The following is a 19,279-nucleotide window of genomic DNA, read 5'->3' on the forward strand; positions in this document are numbered from 1 at the left end:
TCAAAATCTTAGAGTCAGCATAATTTATATTTTATGGAAAAGAAATTATAGAAATGAATACTTTTATTTAGGAAGGATTCTTTAAATTGATCAAATGTGATGATAAAGACATCATTTTACAAAATTATTATATTTCAGATAAATGCCGTTCTTCTGAACTTTTCTATTCATCAAAGAAACCTGAAAAAAAAATCTACCCAGCTGTTTTCAACATTATCATTATTATTATTTTATTTTTTTGAGTAGCAAATCAGAATATCAGAATTATTTCTGAAGGATAGTGTGACTGGAGTAATGATGGTAAAATAAATCAGCTTTGAAATCTCAATAAATTACATTTTGAAATATATTCAAATAGAAAACAGTTTTTTTAAATAGTCTAGTAAAAATATTTCACAATTTTACTGTTTAGCTGTACTTTTCATCAAATAAATACAGGCTTGGTGAACAGAAGAGACTTGACAGGTAGTGGATATGCGCATTGATAATTGGCTTAGAAATCTATAACTACTGGACAATAACAAATAATAATGATTTTTTTATATACTACAAACACTTTTTTCACATAAGTTATAATAGTTTCTATACTGTAATAAATGCTATGTCAATTAGCACTGCATTGTTCATATACTTTATCACCTGCTGGAGATGAGTTGAAAAACCATATATTGTTGCAGTCGTATGTTAATTGTCTTCGTGTTTCCAAAAGTGTCTGTTTTTCTGTGAAAACAACTGTTTTCATACAGCGATAGCTGGACGCTGTTGTCCATATTAGTAGTTTCCTGTTATGACTTTCAAGGCGAGAGCGCGCTCCAGCTTCGAGTATGAATGAAACACACATTGCAGGAGAGCTTAGCTCTCCGTGATGTTCATATCGCCTTCTGAAAATGTGCGGGGGACAAATTTCCATGATATTAAAAGTGTGGGGGACACGTCAAAACTTTGTGTACCACTTAGCAGCAAAAGACTAGACTTGCAAATTATTTTTCGCGAAAACTGGCGTAAATGCAATATTACTCCGTAAATAGGGCAGAGCAGGTGGTTCATAAAGTGTGGATAAATCAGCTGGTATGTTGCTTTTCTCGACGATTAGCCTGGGTTGATGTTGATGTTTCAGGTTATGTTCTTGTTTTTTTTATATATATATTTAATTAAAGATGTCTGTTTCGACATGCTCCTCTTGTGTCATGCGTGTTAAAAGTTTACTTCACTAGCAGACGTAAACTCATCTTCCCACCCCCCAACAATACGCGATTGGCTAAACAGTACTAATAAGCTTATTGATTGGCTGTTGCAGTAAGGCAATTATATGAAAAGGTTTTCGCTCTACAGTAGTTATTTTTTTTATGAAACTTCATGTACGTGTTTAAGTGTTTAGTATGTCACATATGCAGGATTTTTTTCGGCTTTCCCACATTTCTTTTTTTTTTTTGTCTGTTCTGATTGGGTGGGCCAGCCATCAGTTTGAGTGGGCCAGTGCCACCCTGGCCCTTATGTAGCCTCGCCCCTGGCGCACACAATTCAATTCAAACTTTCATCTCAGTCTGTTTATTATCAACATAAAATACAATCAACCAAACATATAAAAGGTTACACTGATCAGTTTAAATAGACCATAGTATAACTGTCCACTTTGCTGTTCTGCCATAACATTTTTGCTCATGTGAAGCGGATGATCTTTTACATCTATATGCGAATGTGTGTAAAGTACAAGCCTAGTTTACATTATAAATAATAGTTTAACATTTAAATACATTGCGAATATGGAAACATTTAGAATTGTGCAGAATGACATGTAAGCTATAACCTCCAAATACATCCAGCCAATCCCGCTCTCGCTCGTCCTCATATGCATGCGTGCACGGTCACGATCTAATGCACTGTAAATGTTGGATTTTTAAAAACAAATAACCAGAACTGCCTACTGGAAGGCAAAAAAATAAAATAAAAAATAAAATTTCACATTTTCTGAAACAGTATCCAGCACGATCAAATTAAGTACTGGTCGTAATACTCACTTCATGTGGGCAACAGTCTGTTTTGCTGCAGCAGCGCCGATGGAAGCAGTTCAGTGGCTGCGCAGCACTTCCACGCGCGCCACAGTTACGTTTGTATTAATTACAATCAGTTGAAAACATTGCAAATGTGTTTTAAAATTCAACATTGAGTACCATGAAACCATTTAAAGAGGCAAGTTTAGCGGTCTCCATACCGGAATAGGAAACAGTCAACAAAGTAAAATGATCTCAAACGTATGCCGCACTCTCTTTATATTATCAAATTATTATTATCACATCTATTCATTTTACAATTCTGCTATTAGCATTTTATTCAGACTAAACCCCCTTTAATTAGGGTGAGAAAGGATTTTATTTGTACATTTTTTTGGGCTTTTGCGCATCCGCTCTAATAGACGCATTTTGTAGCATTAAGGTTAACAATTAACCGATGTCACAAACTAAACTAGTCTGCTGTGGTCTTAATCTAATGCACTGAAACTGAGTGTGGTAAAGTGTTGCTATCTCTAATCTCGTGCTTATCAGAAGATCGACAGTCTGGCTACCACACCAGTGGTCAATTAGAGCCTACTAATAGATCTGTCATTTACCACAAGTAACCGTAATGGTCATATCTATGATTGGTGCTCCAGATATTCAGCACAATAATGATGTGATGAGGCTGTCACAGTCCTAATCTGCTGTTTACTTTAGTGCTGGAAAGATATCATCCCTCCACACATGTACATGGGTTAACTCAGCTCTGTCTCTGTCATTGGATTTTGGGTGTGACATCTGCTTTGTTGTAAACATGAGGGAGTCTAATTACTGCACCTGGCTCATTACTATTTTTCCTTTTTTTTTTTTTTTTCTCAGGACCTGAAAAAACCCTTTGACAAGGCATGGAAGGACTATGAAACCAAGTTGTAAGTTTGCTTTATGCGTGTTAGCTGAGTGTTTCTGTATACACATTTGTCCATTCATACCGATTAATTTCTGTCTGTGGGCTGTTGCAATTATCAGATGCATTTTACAGTAATCTCCCCCACAGATGTGAGAATAATATGAAATAAAAACAGGACTCTATTTGTCAGCTGAGATGAGTTTGTTCTAAATATACAAATATTTTATTGCTTTTTAATGAACAAATTTAACGGCAATCTTACAGTACAAAGATCGAGAAGGAAAAACGTGAGCACGCCAAGCAGCATGGGATGATCCGAACCGAGATCACTGGTGCTGAGATCGCTGAAGAGATGGAGAAAGAACGGAGGCTTTTCCAACTACAGATGTGTGAGGTCTGTAGTGCATTTGGTTGGAGAACCTGTCTTCCTCACCAGAAATATGCCATAGTTGATATTGTTTTTATTTTGGTTATTATGTGTCTATATTAATGAATTAATTCAATTATTTGGAATAAACACTTTTTTTAACAGAAAATTAATTAGCATCTATATTTTATACGTGTACATGGTCAGTGAATTTTTTTTCTACTAGTGCTCTCACAACCCAAAATATTTTGTTGTATGGGCAGCAGAGATATCTGATATCAGATTAGGATATAAATGTTTATTTTATGGGTTCATAATCATCAGTGTTGACTTCTCATTAGCAAGTATAGCTGTGTTTTTTTTTATGTACATGTTAATAAATAGTATTTGTCAATAGGAATTGCATTTTGAATTTATTTCATTCTGCATTAAGGGTTTGTGAGGGGTAGGTTTAATGTTATGTATCTTGGGAAAAAAATAACTTCAGGTTGCCTTTCAAATGTATTGGACCAAATGGCGTGACAAAATCTAATATTTAATTGAATTTCCTAATTTTCCACTTAATTTAGCATTAATGTAGAGAAGGCATTAGTATATTGCTGGTATATTGGTATATTGAATTAAGTCTATAACATAATTCATGATTGTCTAGACATTTTACCAATTTTATGTAATTGGATGTTCCCAGTTTTCCTTTCTTAGTGGTTACACATGAGAATACACATGAGTTCTCAACAAGGCATGTAATTTTAAGTAAAATCTAAAGATGAGAGCAATGAATAATACATTATGCAGTAAGGTGACTCAGATACAGAAAGAAGCAAAATAAATTACAAACTCTAGCGAGCACATACAACACACCTACTACATGCATTATATGAAAACAAAGATGTTCACACACTGTAACTTAATTAGGAAACTAATCAAAAGTTATGAACACATGCATTCACACTCTAAGATAAGCGGAATATGTGCTATCTCACCCCAGGATATATTCAGACATACCAGGGACCAAAAAGATGGATTAAATTTCTGAGCAGAGCCAGTAATAGTTATCTGGCATGACTTTGCAAGATATTCTGGAATTTACCCCTCTGGGCTAAACCGGGATTACAATGATGTTTAATTCATTTGTTTTGTGGGATTGGTTTTTCACTGCATGTTCTTTGCAGATTTCAGATTTATAAAGTGAAATTATTGTCCTCTTTAGTTGCTTCTAATATAACAAAAGTATAACTACAAACATTTAGGCTACATTTAAAAATATGCTATGGAAGGGACCTGCTATTTTCCCTAGAATGATTATTTCGAATAACTATTTGTTTAAAATATTTTACAATAATTTAATTTAATTTGTTCTACTGTTGAGATTACTAAACTCTGTTGTGACCAAAGTATGTTTGTTTCCACAGTACCTAATCAAAGTGAATGAAATAAAGACCAAAAAAGGGGTAGACCTCCTTCAGAACTTGATCAAGTATTACCACGCCCAGTGCAAGTAAGTGACATTTCAATATACTATTTAACTATTGTCAACTATTAAAGGTAATACATCTGTTTAGTTTGTCGAACGGTCAGCATAAATGTATACTTGACGTGTTAATGCTCTATACAGAAAGTGTTATTGATCCATGTTACCTTGCAAATGTCATTGGCCTGAAGGTCTGAAAAAGGGATGAGCTATAAGAAAGAACCGAAAGTATAGCACTTTTTTTCTTTAGTCTAAAAGTCAAGATTATTTTAAGCTAGTGTTGTCTTTGCCCTGTCGATACATCAGCAGAAACCTGCAAGCTTATCTTGCACTTCAAGATTGTGATGGGTCATTATAAGACTGTCAAAGTTAATGTTTTGATTAGTTAAAAATGTTTAATGCATATTTTTTTTTTCGTGCTGATTTAGCAGTGTAATTGTGTTCTGTGTGATTTCTGAAACTTATCTTGTGATTTGATGAGACTTATCGGAAATCTAAAAGTTCCTGGTGCATGTAATACATTAATTATGCATATATTTGCACTGATATTATGACTCTTCATAAATTGAACAAAAAGTTATAATGACATAAAGGACAGATAATTCAGTTTTCTTTTTTTTAAAGTAACAAATGTATAAAACATTAGCTTTTCTCATAAACATTTATGAACTTTCACACACAAAAGAAAAAGAAAAGAAAAAGAATTAATCACAATGTAAATATTTCAATCAAGTTACAGACTTAGGCATTATGACACTTACTTTGCAAAACTCTCCACAGTTTGTTTGTTTGTTTGTTTGTCTGTTTGTTTGTTTAATTTGCTAAAAAAACACCAAGGTCACTCAAATGCAGATTCATGCTAAAACCTCATACATAAGCACACTGACTCATCCAATCTGACTCGGACACTCTTGACAGGTTGTTAGTGTTGATACGGTGTTAGTCATCTGTCAGTATTTGTGACACTGGCCCACAAAACCACAAAAACACCATAAAGTCTTAAGTGACAGGGGTACAGTCGTGGCCAAAAGTTTTGAGAATTACATAAATATTGGAAATTGGAGAAGTTGCTGCTTAAGTTTTTATAATAGCAATTTGCATATACTCCAGAATGTTATGAAGAGTGATCAAATGAATTGCATTGTCCTTCTTTGCCATGAAAATTAACTTAATCCCTAAAAAACCTTTCCACTGCATTTCATTGCTGTCATTAAAGGACCTGCTGAGATCATTTCAGTAATCGTCTTGTTAACTCAGGTGAGAATGTTGACGAGCACAAGGCTGGAGATCATTATGTCAGGCTGATTGGGTTAGAATGGCAGACTTGACATGTTAAAAGGAGGGTGATGCTTGAAATCATTGTTCTTCCATTGTTAACCATGGTGACCTGCAAAGAAACACGTGCAACCATCATTGCGTTGCATAAAAATGGCTTCACAGGCAAGGATATTGTGGCTACTAAGATTGCACCTACAGTAAATCAACAATTTATAGGATCATCAAGAACTTCAAGGAAAGAGGTTCAATTCTTGTAAAGAAGGCTTCAGGGTGTCCAAGAAAGTCCAGCAAGAGCCAGGATCGTCTCCTAAAGAGGATTCAGCTGCGGGATCGGAGGGCCACCAGTGCAGAGCTTGCTCAGGAATGGCAGCAGGCAGGTGTGAGCGCATCTGCACGCACAGTGAGGCGAAGACTTTTGGAAGATGGCCTGGTGTCAAGAAGGGCAGCAAAGAAGCTACTTCTCTCCAAAAAAAAACATCAGGGACAGATTGATCTTCTGCAGAAAGTATAGTGAATGGACTGCTGAGGACTGGGGCAAAGTCATATTCTCCGGTGAAGCCCCTTTCCGATTGTTTGGGGCATCTGGAAAAAGGCTTGTCAGGAGAAGAAAAGGTGAGCGCTATCATCAGTCCTGTGTCATGCCAACAGTAAAGCATCCTGACACCATTCATGTGTGGGGTTGCTTCTCATCCAAGGGAGTGGGCTCACTCACAATTCTGCCCAAAAACACAGCCATGAATAAAGTCTGGTACCAAAACACCCTCCAACAGCAACTTCTTCCAATAATCCAACAAAAGTTTGGTGAAGAACAATGCATTTTCCAGCACGATGGAGCACCGTGCCATAAGGCAAAATGGATAAATAAGTTGCTCGGGGACCAGAGTGTTGAAATTTTGGGTCCATGGCCTGGAAACTCCCCAGATCTTAATCCCATTGAGAACTTGTGGTCAATCCTCAAGAGGCGGGTGGACGAACAAAAACCCACTAATTCTGACAAACTCCAAGAAGTGATTATGAAAGAATGGGTTGCTATCAGTCAGGATTTGCCTCAGAAGTTGATTGAGAGCATGCCCAGTCGAATTGCGGAGGTCCTGAAAAAGAAGGGCCAACACTGCAAATACTGACTCTTTGCATAACTGTCATGTAATTGTCGATAAAAGCCTTTGAAACGTATGATCAAACATCTATGAACAAAGATCTAAAAGCAGTTTAGCAGCAAACTTTTTGAAAACCAATATTTATGTAATTCTCAAAACTTTTGGCCACGATTGTATATTTATAGCAGTAGCCAAAAATACAGTGTATGGGTCAAAATGATCAATTTATATTTTATGACAAAAATCATTAGAATATTCAGTAAAGATCATGTTCCATGATGATATTTTGTAAATTTCCTACCGTAATTATATCAAAACCTAATTTTTGATTAATAATATGCGTTGCTAAGCACTTATTTTGGGCAACTTTACAGGTGATTTTCTCCCGTCCTCTCTCTCTCTCTCTCTCTCTCTCTCTCTCTCTCTCTCTCTCTCTCTCTCTCTCTCTCTCTCTCTCTCTCTCTCTCTCTCTCTCTCTATATATATATATATATATATATATATATATATATATATATATATATATATATATATATATATATATATATATATGACTGGTTTTGTGGTCCAGGTTCACATTTAAAACTGGACATTTCCACCACAGGTACCCACAAAACTGAATGTTTTGTTTGTTAATTCAAATCTTTAAATGCTTCGAAGGTACTTTTGCTAACTATATGCTAAGCTCTATTTCAAAACTTGGATTAGTTAAATGTGCTAATGACATTGTAACTTATTAACTTTGCAGGCTTCTGTGTTGTGTTGAACGTCTATAATTCCTGATTGTATTGAAAACAAATATGTATAGCCTTTGTTGATAGCTAGTTTCAATATGAAAAATGTGTTAATTCAGTGTTTTTCTTTTTTTCCCAGCTTTTTCCAAGACGGCTTGAAGACGGCAGATAAACTAAAGCAGTACATAGAGAAATTAGCAGCTGATCTTTACAATGTATGTACCTCATTCTTTAACATAAATGTATTTGATTTGGTAAAACCATTAGTTTACTTTATGTATTGGACTTGGCATTTAAAAATATTTGATCAATATCTGAGCCACATTATATTTTGTTTAGTGTGTAGTCATTTAAATAAAATAAAAAAACCTTTTACTTCCTTGTTTCTTTTAGAACTGCATTTCACTTCTGTGTTTCATTATATTCTTTCCTAAGATCTATAATAAAATAATTGTGCATTGACTAAGGCATGTTTTACCTTGCTGGACTTGGACAATCATTCAAAATATGAAAGTAAAATAATGCAACTACAAATAATAATTCTTAACATGAGAATATAAAAACAGTGTTGCAAAGTGAAATTTTGCCGTACATTACAATGTCGAGATTATGTCCTGCACCCCTAATACTGTGTGTGTGTCACACCTGTGTAAAAAGTTATTTTTGCTTTTTGTGTGATGTAGATAAAACAAACACAAGATGAAGAGAAAAAGCAGCTCACAGCATTAAGGGATCTCATTAAATCTTCTCTACAGCTGGAACAAAAGGAGGTAGGTGCAGAATGTGGTGTGCCTCAGGGCTCAGTTTTGGGACAAATGCTAATTCTTAATTGCCCAAAACTAGTTTGTAAAAGTCAATCAAGTCACTTGTTTGGGGTTAAATTATTCCAAAGTTCATTACATTTACATATTTACCCCATGTAAATGTAAATATATTCAGTGTTTAAAATTATGTACACATGTAGAATTTTAGTTGATCCTTTAATGGCATGACATCATGCAGAAAGAAACCTGAAGAGTTTAATTTTGCTGTACGTATGTGAATCTAATGCATAAACCCTCCCTAATGCTCGACCTGTACAGGGGAGAGTGTGAGAGGGGGTGCCCAGTGCTGTACCATGCTGGTAGCCAGTATGAAATCGGGCTTGCTGGTAACCAGTATTGTGCCCCACTGGTTACTCAGTGAAAAGCTGCTGACTCTGTCATGTTTAATAAGGAAAATAAATGACAATTAATAAGTAGTTAGTCATTGAATGTTTGTTTTAAGTGCTAACACATTGTCATCAACAAACTTGCATTTAATTATGGTAACATGGTGAGAGACAAGACTGTAAGTTTGTACACATCATAGAGTAGTATGCTGTAGTGCATTTAAATGTTTTAACAAAACCAACACATACAGCCTACCATGGTTTTCACACCCTCTCTTATGTGTCTTTCAACCGCTTCCTGTGTGGATTGAAGTCTAGAAGAGTAAGTGTTCTGCATGTGCAGCATGAAGTGTTTATGTGATGGAGATCATTGTGTGTGTGCACAATAAATAAGTGGCTGTCAGATAAAGCTGATTTTTAAAAGGTTACAAATCTATTGAGAAATATTGAAAAATCTTCATTTATTTTATGAAAATGCTGTGCATACAGTTTTTGTCTGGATTGGTGACTGCATATAGCTGTTTAAAGCACCATATGTGTGTGTTTCTGCAGGACTCTCAGAGCAAACAGGGTGGCTACAGTATGCACCAGTTGCAGGGAAACAAAGAGTTTGGCAGTGAGAAGAAAGGCTATCTGCTGAAGAAGAGTGATGGGTACACACACACACACATGCATGCCCAAATTAGATGTGATGTCTAGTCAACCTGAGATCTTGCTCTCTGCTATGAGTGGTGTTATGCAGTATAAAATTGTTGTGTTATAGATTGAGGAAGGTGTGGCAGAGGAGGAAGTGTTCAGTTAAAGGAGGAATTCTTACCATCTCTCATGCCACTGTGAGTAACTCGGACACACTCTTGTGATTTAATTGGTTTACTATAAACCATGTCATCCTATAATCAGCCTAATAAAACTGAAGTCTGACATTTACAGTGAAAAGACTTCATCAGCTTTCTGAACTTTGTCTGAATGTCTCCATAACAACCTAGCCATCCCACTATGTCCCTTTTTAAAGCTAGGGTAGGGTAGGACAATTTTCTTTTCTTTTTTTTCTTCTTCAAGAAACCTTTTTTTTTACTGGTTTAAAGTCTGTTCACATCCTGATAGCAATCAAGAAATTATTTTTCAATTGTATATAATTTGTAATTTGATATTCCATCTTCTATGGAAGGTCCAGGAGGATAAGTCATTGAATTCAGTCTATTTAGTTTAGCTGGTGTAAAAAAAATATATATATATTCCGTTACGGCCAAAATTATAAATAGCCAATATATGTGTGTGTGTGTGTGTGTGTGTGTGTGTGTGTGTGTGTATATATATATATAAATATATATATATATATATATATATATATATATATATATATATATATATATATATATATATATATATATATATTTAGATATTTATATTTAATATATTTTTAGATATTTATTTTTAAGAAATTTGAAATCATTTGACAATAGATTAAAAAATAAATGTGTAAAATAACATACTTATACTTTAGATGACTAATTATTTTTCACAAGTAAATAAATATTTTATAAAATATTTTATAATTAAAAAGGAAGTAACCACTGTAACCAACAGTATTCTGGGAAGTTTGTGCGCTTTGGGAATCATATTTTTCAAATAAAGCCAAGGTAACTATCATTTTACATTCAGCACACAGTGAAAATGACATAAATATGACAGTGGGCGAATGCATAAAGCACAGCATAATTTGAAATCATGTTTTAAGTTTAAAGCATTCAATTCACACGGACCAACCGTCACACATAGTGGTCGACCGATATATCGGTGAGGCCGATATTTGCCATTTTTCAAATATCACCATTGGCCGATAAGTTTTTCTGCTTGGCCAATGTGTTCGAGGCTGGACTTTTATTTTGATGGCGCTGAGAGCAGCAGCGCCTGAGTGCACACAGTGTCATACTCTCTCTCTTGTTCATCGTTATCATTAACAGTTCTGTCTAATACTTATAGAAGTCTGTCTAATAATCAGATAGAATGGTTAAACAAAGAAATTAATGTATACAGAAAGTATTATAACGATTGCTTTTATATTAGGCCTATTAGTGATAGAAAGGCAAACATAATACTTTCTCATTTCCTGTCAGCATTATGTAAATATGCATTTATATAATTTAAACAAATCTTTGAATGACTAATGAACATTAAATTTCACAAACCTTGCAAATTTAGTTGAATCCAGCTGTGAGATAGGGCTGTCAATTTTTTATTTCTGAATATTCGTCGAATTTAAAATAAAAATCCACATTCAAATGCAAAAACATTGCATCCAAAATTTAGGTGTGCGTTAAGGAGTCTGCTTAAGGGTTAGTTCACCCAAATATTAAAATTATGTAATTAATGACTCACCCTCATGTTGTTCCAAACCCGTAAGACCTCCGTTTATCTTCTGAACAGGGTTTAAGATATTTTAGATTTAGTCCGAGAGATTTCTGTCCCTCCATTGAAAGTGTGTACGGTATACTGTCCATGTCCAGAAAGGTAATTAAACCGTGAATGAGTCAATCTTTCGTTCATTATCTGGCTCGGCTCAGTGTTCATCTTCAGTTCTCTCTTCACAGCAGTTCAGTCAGTGTACTGTTTGAGTACATGAATTACTCCGGGATATTGGTTTATTTTAACTCAGAGAAAGTGTCAGCCACATTAAAAAAGTTAACAGCTTAAGTAATTTGTGGATTAATGCTTATTGGAGACACGAACCAATTCAAATGATTCAGTTCGATTTGGTGAACTGGTTCAAGAAGATCCAGTTACATCTAATGATTCGTTAACGAACCGGATATTAAAAACTGCTTTGTTTTGAACTCTCTCACAACAGACATGGAAGAGAAGACAATGCTGAATAAAGTCGTAGTTTTTGCTATTTTTGGACCAAAATGTATTTTTGATGCTTCAACAAATTCTAACTGACCCTCTGATGTCACATGGACTACTTTGATGATGTTTTTCTTACCTTTCTGGACATGGACAGTATACCGTACACACAGCTTCAATGGAGGGACTGAGAGCTCTCGGACTAAATCTAAAATATCTTAAACTGTGTTCCGAAGATTAATGGAGGTCTCACGGGTTTGGAACGACATGAGGGTGAGTTATTAATGACATAATTTAGATTTTTGGGGGAACTAACCCTTTAAGGCAGGCATACACGGTGTGATTCAGAAGGTCAAGATTGAGTTTATAGTATACTATCCATGTTCAGAAAGGTAATAAAAACATCATCAAAGTAGTCCATGTGACATCAAAGGGTCAGTTAGAATTTGTTGAAGCATCGAAAATACATTTTGGTCCAAAAATAGCAAAAACTACGACTTTATTCAGCATTGTCTTCTATTCCGGGTCTGTTCTGAGCGCGATATCCAGTATCTTCTTGAACCAGTTCACCAAATCGAACTGAATCATTTGAAATGGTTCTTGTCTCCAATAAGTATTAATCCTCAAATGACTTAAGCTGTTAACTTTTTTAACGTGGCTGACACTCCCTCAGAGTTCAAATAAACCCATATCCTGGAGTAAATAATTTACTCAAGCAGTACACTGACTGAACTGCTGTGAAGAGAGAACTGAACACCGAGCCGAGCCAGATAACGAACGAACGATTGACTCGTTCTCAAAAATGCCTGCAACTTAATTATAATTGGTTTATAAACATTATTTGAAATATTATTAACTTCACAGTCATGTATCATGCTTTGAATAAACGTGCATTAGTAATATTTTGCTCAATGCACCCTCTTGTGCCTCAGGAGAGAAGCCAAAAGCTTTCTTCACCCTAACTAAAATTATGTGTTTTAAATTCTAATATAATTCGAATTTTTATAATATACAAGTACAAAATGTGAATTGAATGCCTTAAACTATAAACTCGTGATTTCAAATTATACTGCGCTTTATGCATTTGCCCACTGTCATATTGTCATTTTCATATGTCATTTTCACTGTGTGCTGTATGTAAAACAAGGGTTACCCTGGCTTTATTCGAAAAATATGATTCCCAGTGCACACAAACTTCCCAGAATACTGAGTGCCCTGTTGATTGCAATGTTTACTTTATTTTTTATTATATTTTTATTAAATATTTATTTATTTGTGAAAAATACTGTCATCTAAAGTATAAGCATGTTTCTTTTACACATTTATTTTTTAATCTATTGTCAAATGATTTCAAATTTCTTAAATATTAATAATGATAATAAAAAATCATGTTGGCTTTATATCGGCCCCCCTGCTTTCCAAGAAATCGACATCAGCATCGGCTGTCAAAAAAACACATATCGGTCGACCACTAGTCACACAGAGAACACACGATCATGCTGGATAAAAATTCACACTTCACAAGATCTCACAGCTGGATTCGACTAAGTTTGCAAGGTTTGTGAAATTAAATATTCATTAGTAATTCATAGATTTGTTTAAATTAAATAAATATGTATTTGCTCAATGCTGATGGCAAATGAGAAAGTATTATAATGTTTGCCTTTCTATTACTAATAATATAAAAGCAATCATTATAATATATGTTTTAATTCCTTTGTTTAACCATTCTATCTGATTATTAGACAGACTTCTATTCATATTAGACAGTTAAAAACTGTTAACAATGGCCGTAAACAAGAGAGAGAGTGTGAGCACTGTGTGCTCTCAAAATTAAAGTCTTGTGCACCTCGAACACATCGGCCCATGCCGATATTTGAAAAATGGCAAATACCGTCCGATATATCGGCCTTGGCGATATATCGGTCTACCACCAGTTTCAGTCTATACAACAAACTTGCAGAGTTAATCTTGACAGGTAAGCTAAACTTCAAGTTGAAAGTGTTCTTAATATTTTGTACCTTTTAGTGAAGTAGTTGTTGAAACCTGTTGAAATACGTTGTAAATGCAGAAACTGCCTACTCTAGCTTTAAAGGGTTAGTTCACCCAAAAGTGAAATTAGCCAGTGTTTTATTCACCCTCAGGGCATAGGTGTAAATGACTTTCTTCTTTCAGATGAATCCAATCAGAGTTATATTAAGAATTGTTCTGGCTATTCCAAGCATTATCATTGCAGTAGTCAGGTGTTTCTGTTTAACAGTCCAAAACCCATTAAATAAACATAAAATAAAATAAATAAAACATGTATCATATGGCTCAGGGGCAAAAATAAAGTCCTAAACATCAGTACCAGTCAGTCACATTAATAAGCAAAATTTTGCAATCTAAAAGTCCATTGCCAATAGTTCAGTGATTCATGAAGCACAGCTTACACAGAAGTCAGTTTCAAACCAAGAAGCTTTCCTATGGTCAATGTGGCAGATTAACAATACAAAATGCCTAGATTTCACCCATTGCATTTTGCTGAGCAATGTAAAATGTGACAAAATTTTAGTTTAACTGAACACTACCATTCAGCATTGTTAGCATTTCTTTCACGTCTCAGTGTCAGGTATTGTCCTCATCCTCTACATCATGTCATCAATTTTCATCTTTTCACCCATGATGTCACTTTCCCTCTTGACAACCCCTTGTCTCACATTTCATTGTCAAGTCAAGCCATATTCATAAGAGTCTGGACCAGTGTTATGTAACAAACTAAAACGTTTTGCATTTCTTAACATCCTTTGTTCAGTCAGAAGCCTGTCTTGTATGCACATCACTGTGCGATTGAGCCTATATCAGGTTTCTTATTCAAATCACAAACTTCGCAAGCTACTACCAATTTTTTTCTGATCATTGTTTCTTTGTAAGAAGAAGGATTGTTAATTTAGTGTTTAAAATTGTGTTTTATTGTTTTAACACCTCTACTCATTTAGTAATGAACAAATACATTCTGACCCATTTGCTTCCACAGGTACATGTAGTATAAGATGCTGAAAAAAAAGACTCAACCAAAGATAGCGGTCTAGTGTGTACGTAAACCAGAAAAATATAGTGCAGATGGTGTTCAAGAGTACTTTCTGTTCTGAAAGTACCGCAGGCAGACTGACACACACACACACGCAAAATCTGTGGGTTAGCCCTACGTTAAATGATTGTCTTACACAATAATATATAATCTTTGAATTCGCTTCATCAGAAATTTAAAATCACTTGAAAGCTGTAGTTAAAACCTTCAACACTGTTTGGGATGTTATAGCAGGAATATGAAGTAGTCAAGCATTTCTCCTGTTGTCACATTTTGTTTCAGTCAAACAGGCAGCCTGTCAAACTCAACCTGCTCACATGTCAGGTCAAGCCCAGCACTGAGGACAGGAAGTGCTTCGATCTCATTTCCCGTGAGTCAACAGTCATCAACAGGGAGTGTTTCTTTTGTGGGAAACCACATGAGTGATTTAGTAGCTTAGTGTAATGTGTTTGTTTACTTTACCCTATTGAATCTTGGAAGAAAATTGTCAAAATTGTGAATAATTGTCTAATTGCACCATTAATGTGATTTATGATTTTAATACTATCTTCTGGTATTTAATTAGTGGAAATCACTTAATGTTTATGCAGATGGCTGATATTTGAATTGTCATATGTTTCAGATAACCGCACATATCACTTCCAGGCCGAAGATGAGCAGGAGTTTATGATGTAAGACTCATTGTTGTTCTTGTTTTTTTGTGTGTTTATATGTTTTTATTTTATTTTTTTACCCCTTTGCATCTGTAAGTCACAAACTAGTAATCTAACTTCTCTGTAAATGGAGTGACATCTAGGAATTATTTATATGCTGAATATGGGATATCCTTATGAACAATTATGAACAATTACAGCAATCTGCCTAGCGGTGAAGACAACTTTGCTTCTCTGTGGTTAAATTGTACTTTTTTTTTTTTATGGCAAACTAAAATATCATAAAAATTGTTTGAGATTTTAACTCTCATCTCATTTGCTTGGTTATTTTTGTGTGTCTGTGTGGTGAAACGTCTGTGAAGTAGTGTTCAATTGTTTTAAGCTGGCATTTACTCATTGAGGTCACTAACACCACAATGACATTTCACAGACTCCTTTAGACACAAGCATTCTCACAAAAAAAGCATCTACCATCTCAAAGCATGTCTAAGTATTTTTAACTACTGGCTTTGCTTCTTACCTGCTGTGAGCCGCCTGCTGTCCATCAGAGAACTCCCTGACTGAGTTATTTAAGAGCCATTATAAATATACAGAGGCTGATCAGAATGAGGCCCTATAACCCCTTTATACATCAGTCCTGCAGTCCTTTCACCTCTACATTGACTGGAGTCTCTCTTAAATGCCAAAAGCCGATCTCATCATCTAGCTAGCAAGGAGACATGGCATGCTTTAGGAAAAAATGGCTAAGGGACAAAAGCAGAAAAAGTAATAACAGGGTCTGAAAGAAGGGCTTAAATGTTGCTTCAGCATTTAGCAGCTGGTGCATATATATTTTAGCATTACATGGCAGAGTTTTAAGACAGCTTGTCAATTAATAAAAAGTTTATCTGCATTTATTATGCAGAGCTTCATTGTCAGTTTTAAAACAATGGACCAATCAGAAACAGCAATTTAAGTTTATAGGGTTTACAGTAGCAACTGTGTACAGTTATCATGCAATTACAATTTACATCATTTACTTTTCTAATACATTAAACTCTAAACCGTTTCTGCCTCTACAGATGGATCTCAGTGTTAACTAACAGTAAGGAGGAGGCACTTAACATGGCCTTCAGAGGAGAGCAGGGGGGAGGAGATGATGGGATGGAAGATCTCACTAAAGCCATAATAGATGATGTGCTGCGCATGCCCGGAAATGAAGTGTGCTGTGATTGTGGAGCTCCAGGTGCATATCTGTCTACCTGTCTGTCTAAAAAGAAAATAACAATAAAATTTTCTGTCTGGTAAGGTTACTCTGCCTCATTTGACTCTCCTCTCAGGTCTCTTCTCCACTCAATCTTTTTTGAATCCCTATTTCTGTTTCTCTCACTCCATTACCAGTGAAATCAGTCTCTCTCATGATAAAGCAGCAGTGTGAGTGTGAGGATCAGGCAGTCAGGACAGATGAGTGCTGTTACATCACTCTCTTATGTAATTGGCTCATGCAAGCTGTGCTGAAGGTTCTGAGAGGGCGGCTGCTGCTCCAGGGATGATTTGATCAGCCTCTTTCACATTCATTGTTTTCTCTCTCTGCGAGAGGATAGAGATGTGGCCCAGGAAAGGCCCCTGGGAAATTTTTACTTGTTTTAATGTGTTATTACGTATGAATTGATGAACAGTTTATAAATCAGGGAAATACGTTTATATACATTGTCAGGTTTATCAGTGAAAATATTTTTGATGCTCTACTGTTAGATGATGAGTCATGTGAGAATAAAGGTCCGTTCCATAACTATCAATAACTATTAAGTTCTAATTGTTCTAATTACAAGTCCACATCACAACTCTAACAATAACATTAATAAACAAAAATGTTAATGTTGGTGTGAACAATTATAGTTATTAATATAGTCATTGGTGTGAACAGTACTTTCATTTAATTATGTATTAGATGCAATGTAGTCTGAATACCGTACATGCAAGTTGGATTATGTCATTGTAGAAAAACTGTGCTGGGAGTTTTTTTAGTGCATTGCTACATTGCTGTCCGGTTACTAAGATGTACTGGGTGGATTCTAAGGTGTTCTAGATTAGCATGTAGCTATTTTCAGTTGCTAAGGTGTTTGCAGGAGGTTGTTTATATGCAATGGCTAAAGTGTTCTATTTGGTTGTTAGCACTAAGCACATAGCTACTTTTTATATGCAGTTGCTAATGTGTTTTAGGTGATTGTTAGCACATTGCTACTGAACATTGCTGTGAGGCTTTTAAGAGGTTGTTAGCACGTTAGCACATTGCTCTGCAGTTGGTCAGGCGTTATGGGTTGGTTCCATTTTACGCACTAGGTGTAGAAAAAATGTTGGATGATTTCTGATAGCAGCTATGTCTGTAGCATAGAAATATGTGGGATGAGTATGCATCATAGTTGCATCATATTCCTTTTTAAAATTAACCATTCTTGTGAACTGACATTCTTGTGAACTGAAGCTTCCGGCGATGCTATGACTGTGTAAGAGGCTTATAGAGCTGTGTTGAGCTGTTATTCAGCTCCAAAGCTGAGAGCTAAACACTGACATCTGTGTCAAGGTGCATGCATGACTCCTTACACAAGCAAGTCTGTTTGAAAACAGGTTGCTTTAATGAAACGCTTATTAAACAGACAGATGAATGAATGTATTTGATGCTGAATGATTGTGTTTGGAAGAGAAGAAATAATCTACAAGTACATCTGGGATTTACTGAGCGTGCAGAGAAAGCTGCTGGAGAAGACCTGGATCTATATTTAGCTGCTGTGTGTGTCCTCTTATCTTTGTTGTCCTGTCACTGCTCAGGGGACGTCACTGGCACATGGAGCCACAAACACATTTGCTGCCAACACACAAACAATGCACAAACAGTTCATCTCATATTCTCATTCAAACATGATAACATGGTACTCTACATTAAACTACATTCAGTATTTACCATTCCATCTTGCATAACATTAAAATAATGAGTCCAACGAGGGCCCCTTGTGGTAAAAATGTGTTTGTTGCTTTTTCTTGTTTCCTTGTTGTTTTCATGGGTTTGTAAATTTTTTTATAATGTTTTCAGATCCCAAATGGTTGTCGACCAACCTTGGAATCCTGACTTGCATCGAATGCTCAGGCATTCACCGAGAGATGGGCGTCCACATCTCACGCATCCAGTCTATAGAGCTCGACAAACTGGGAACCTCTGAACTCTTGGTTTGTTCAATAGTGCAAAAAATTATTTTTTAAACACAGTATAGCACTAGTCTTAAATGGGAATCCATAGGCTTTGTGTGTCAGTACTGCATAGGGTATGCCAATTATTGTTTGATCACAAATTAATTTTTGTGACAAAATAAAAAATGTTGCCAAATCTTAACTAAAGAAGCTAAAGTTCAGCCAAATGTTTCATTGTCCTTTCTACATTCATATTTTTCAAAACAATTTATTAAATTTAGTAAAATGTGCATACTCTTATGAATATCCATATATTATTATTAACTAAAACATTTTTGTAAATTGAAATTAAACAAAAATGTAATATAAATATTACATGAAAAAATTAGCTATATTGAAATTTGAAAAGTTGGCTTGACAATTTTAATTTAAAGCCGTAAATTACTAACTGGAAAATAAACTCTTAGCACTGAAATAAATATAAATAATTAAAACTAAATAAACAATAATAACACATTACTTAATTTCTAAATGTGACAAAAACGATTG

General features: G+C 35.1%; 1 protein-coding gene across 6 annotated transcripts in view; it reads left to right on the top strand.

Annotated features, from left to right (window-relative positions):
- Positions 1-19,279, top strand: part of asap1b (ArfGAP with SH3 domain, ankyrin repeat and PH domain 1b) — an 84,097-nt gene that overhangs the window by 48,295 nt on the left and 16,523 nt on the right. For 3 of the 6 annotated variants that reach the window (XM_059524406.1, XM_059524408.1, XM_059524409.1), the window contains exons 7-17: positions 2,874-2,923; positions 3,166-3,295; positions 4,681-4,766; positions 7,988-8,063; positions 8,532-8,636; positions 9,560-9,651; positions 9,762-9,831; positions 15,195-15,282; positions 15,535-15,583; positions 16,627-16,790; positions 18,636-18,769. In XM_059524406.1, coding sequence (XP_059380389.1) covers positions 2,874-2,923; positions 3,166-3,295; positions 4,681-4,766; positions 7,988-8,063; positions 8,532-8,636; positions 9,560-9,651; positions 9,762-9,831; positions 15,195-15,282; positions 15,535-15,583; positions 16,627-16,790; positions 18,636-18,769 — 1,044 coding nt within the window. Of the gene's footprint in view, positions 1-2,873; positions 2,924-3,165; positions 3,296-4,680; positions 4,767-7,987; positions 8,064-8,531; positions 8,652-9,311; positions 9,321-9,550; positions 9,652-9,761; positions 9,832-15,194; positions 15,283-15,534; positions 15,584-16,626; positions 16,791-18,635; positions 18,770-19,279 lie in introns of all 6 variants that reach the window. The other 3 variants (XM_059524407.1, XM_059524410.1, XM_059524411.1) reach the window with 2 other exon arrangements.

Source organism: Carassius carassius, chromosome 35 (assembly GCF_963082965.1).
Source record: "Carassius carassius chromosome 35, fCarCar2.1, whole genome shotgun sequence".
NCBI classification, from domain to species: domain Eukaryota; kingdom Metazoa; phylum Chordata; class Actinopteri; order Cypriniformes; family Cyprinidae; genus Carassius; species Carassius carassius.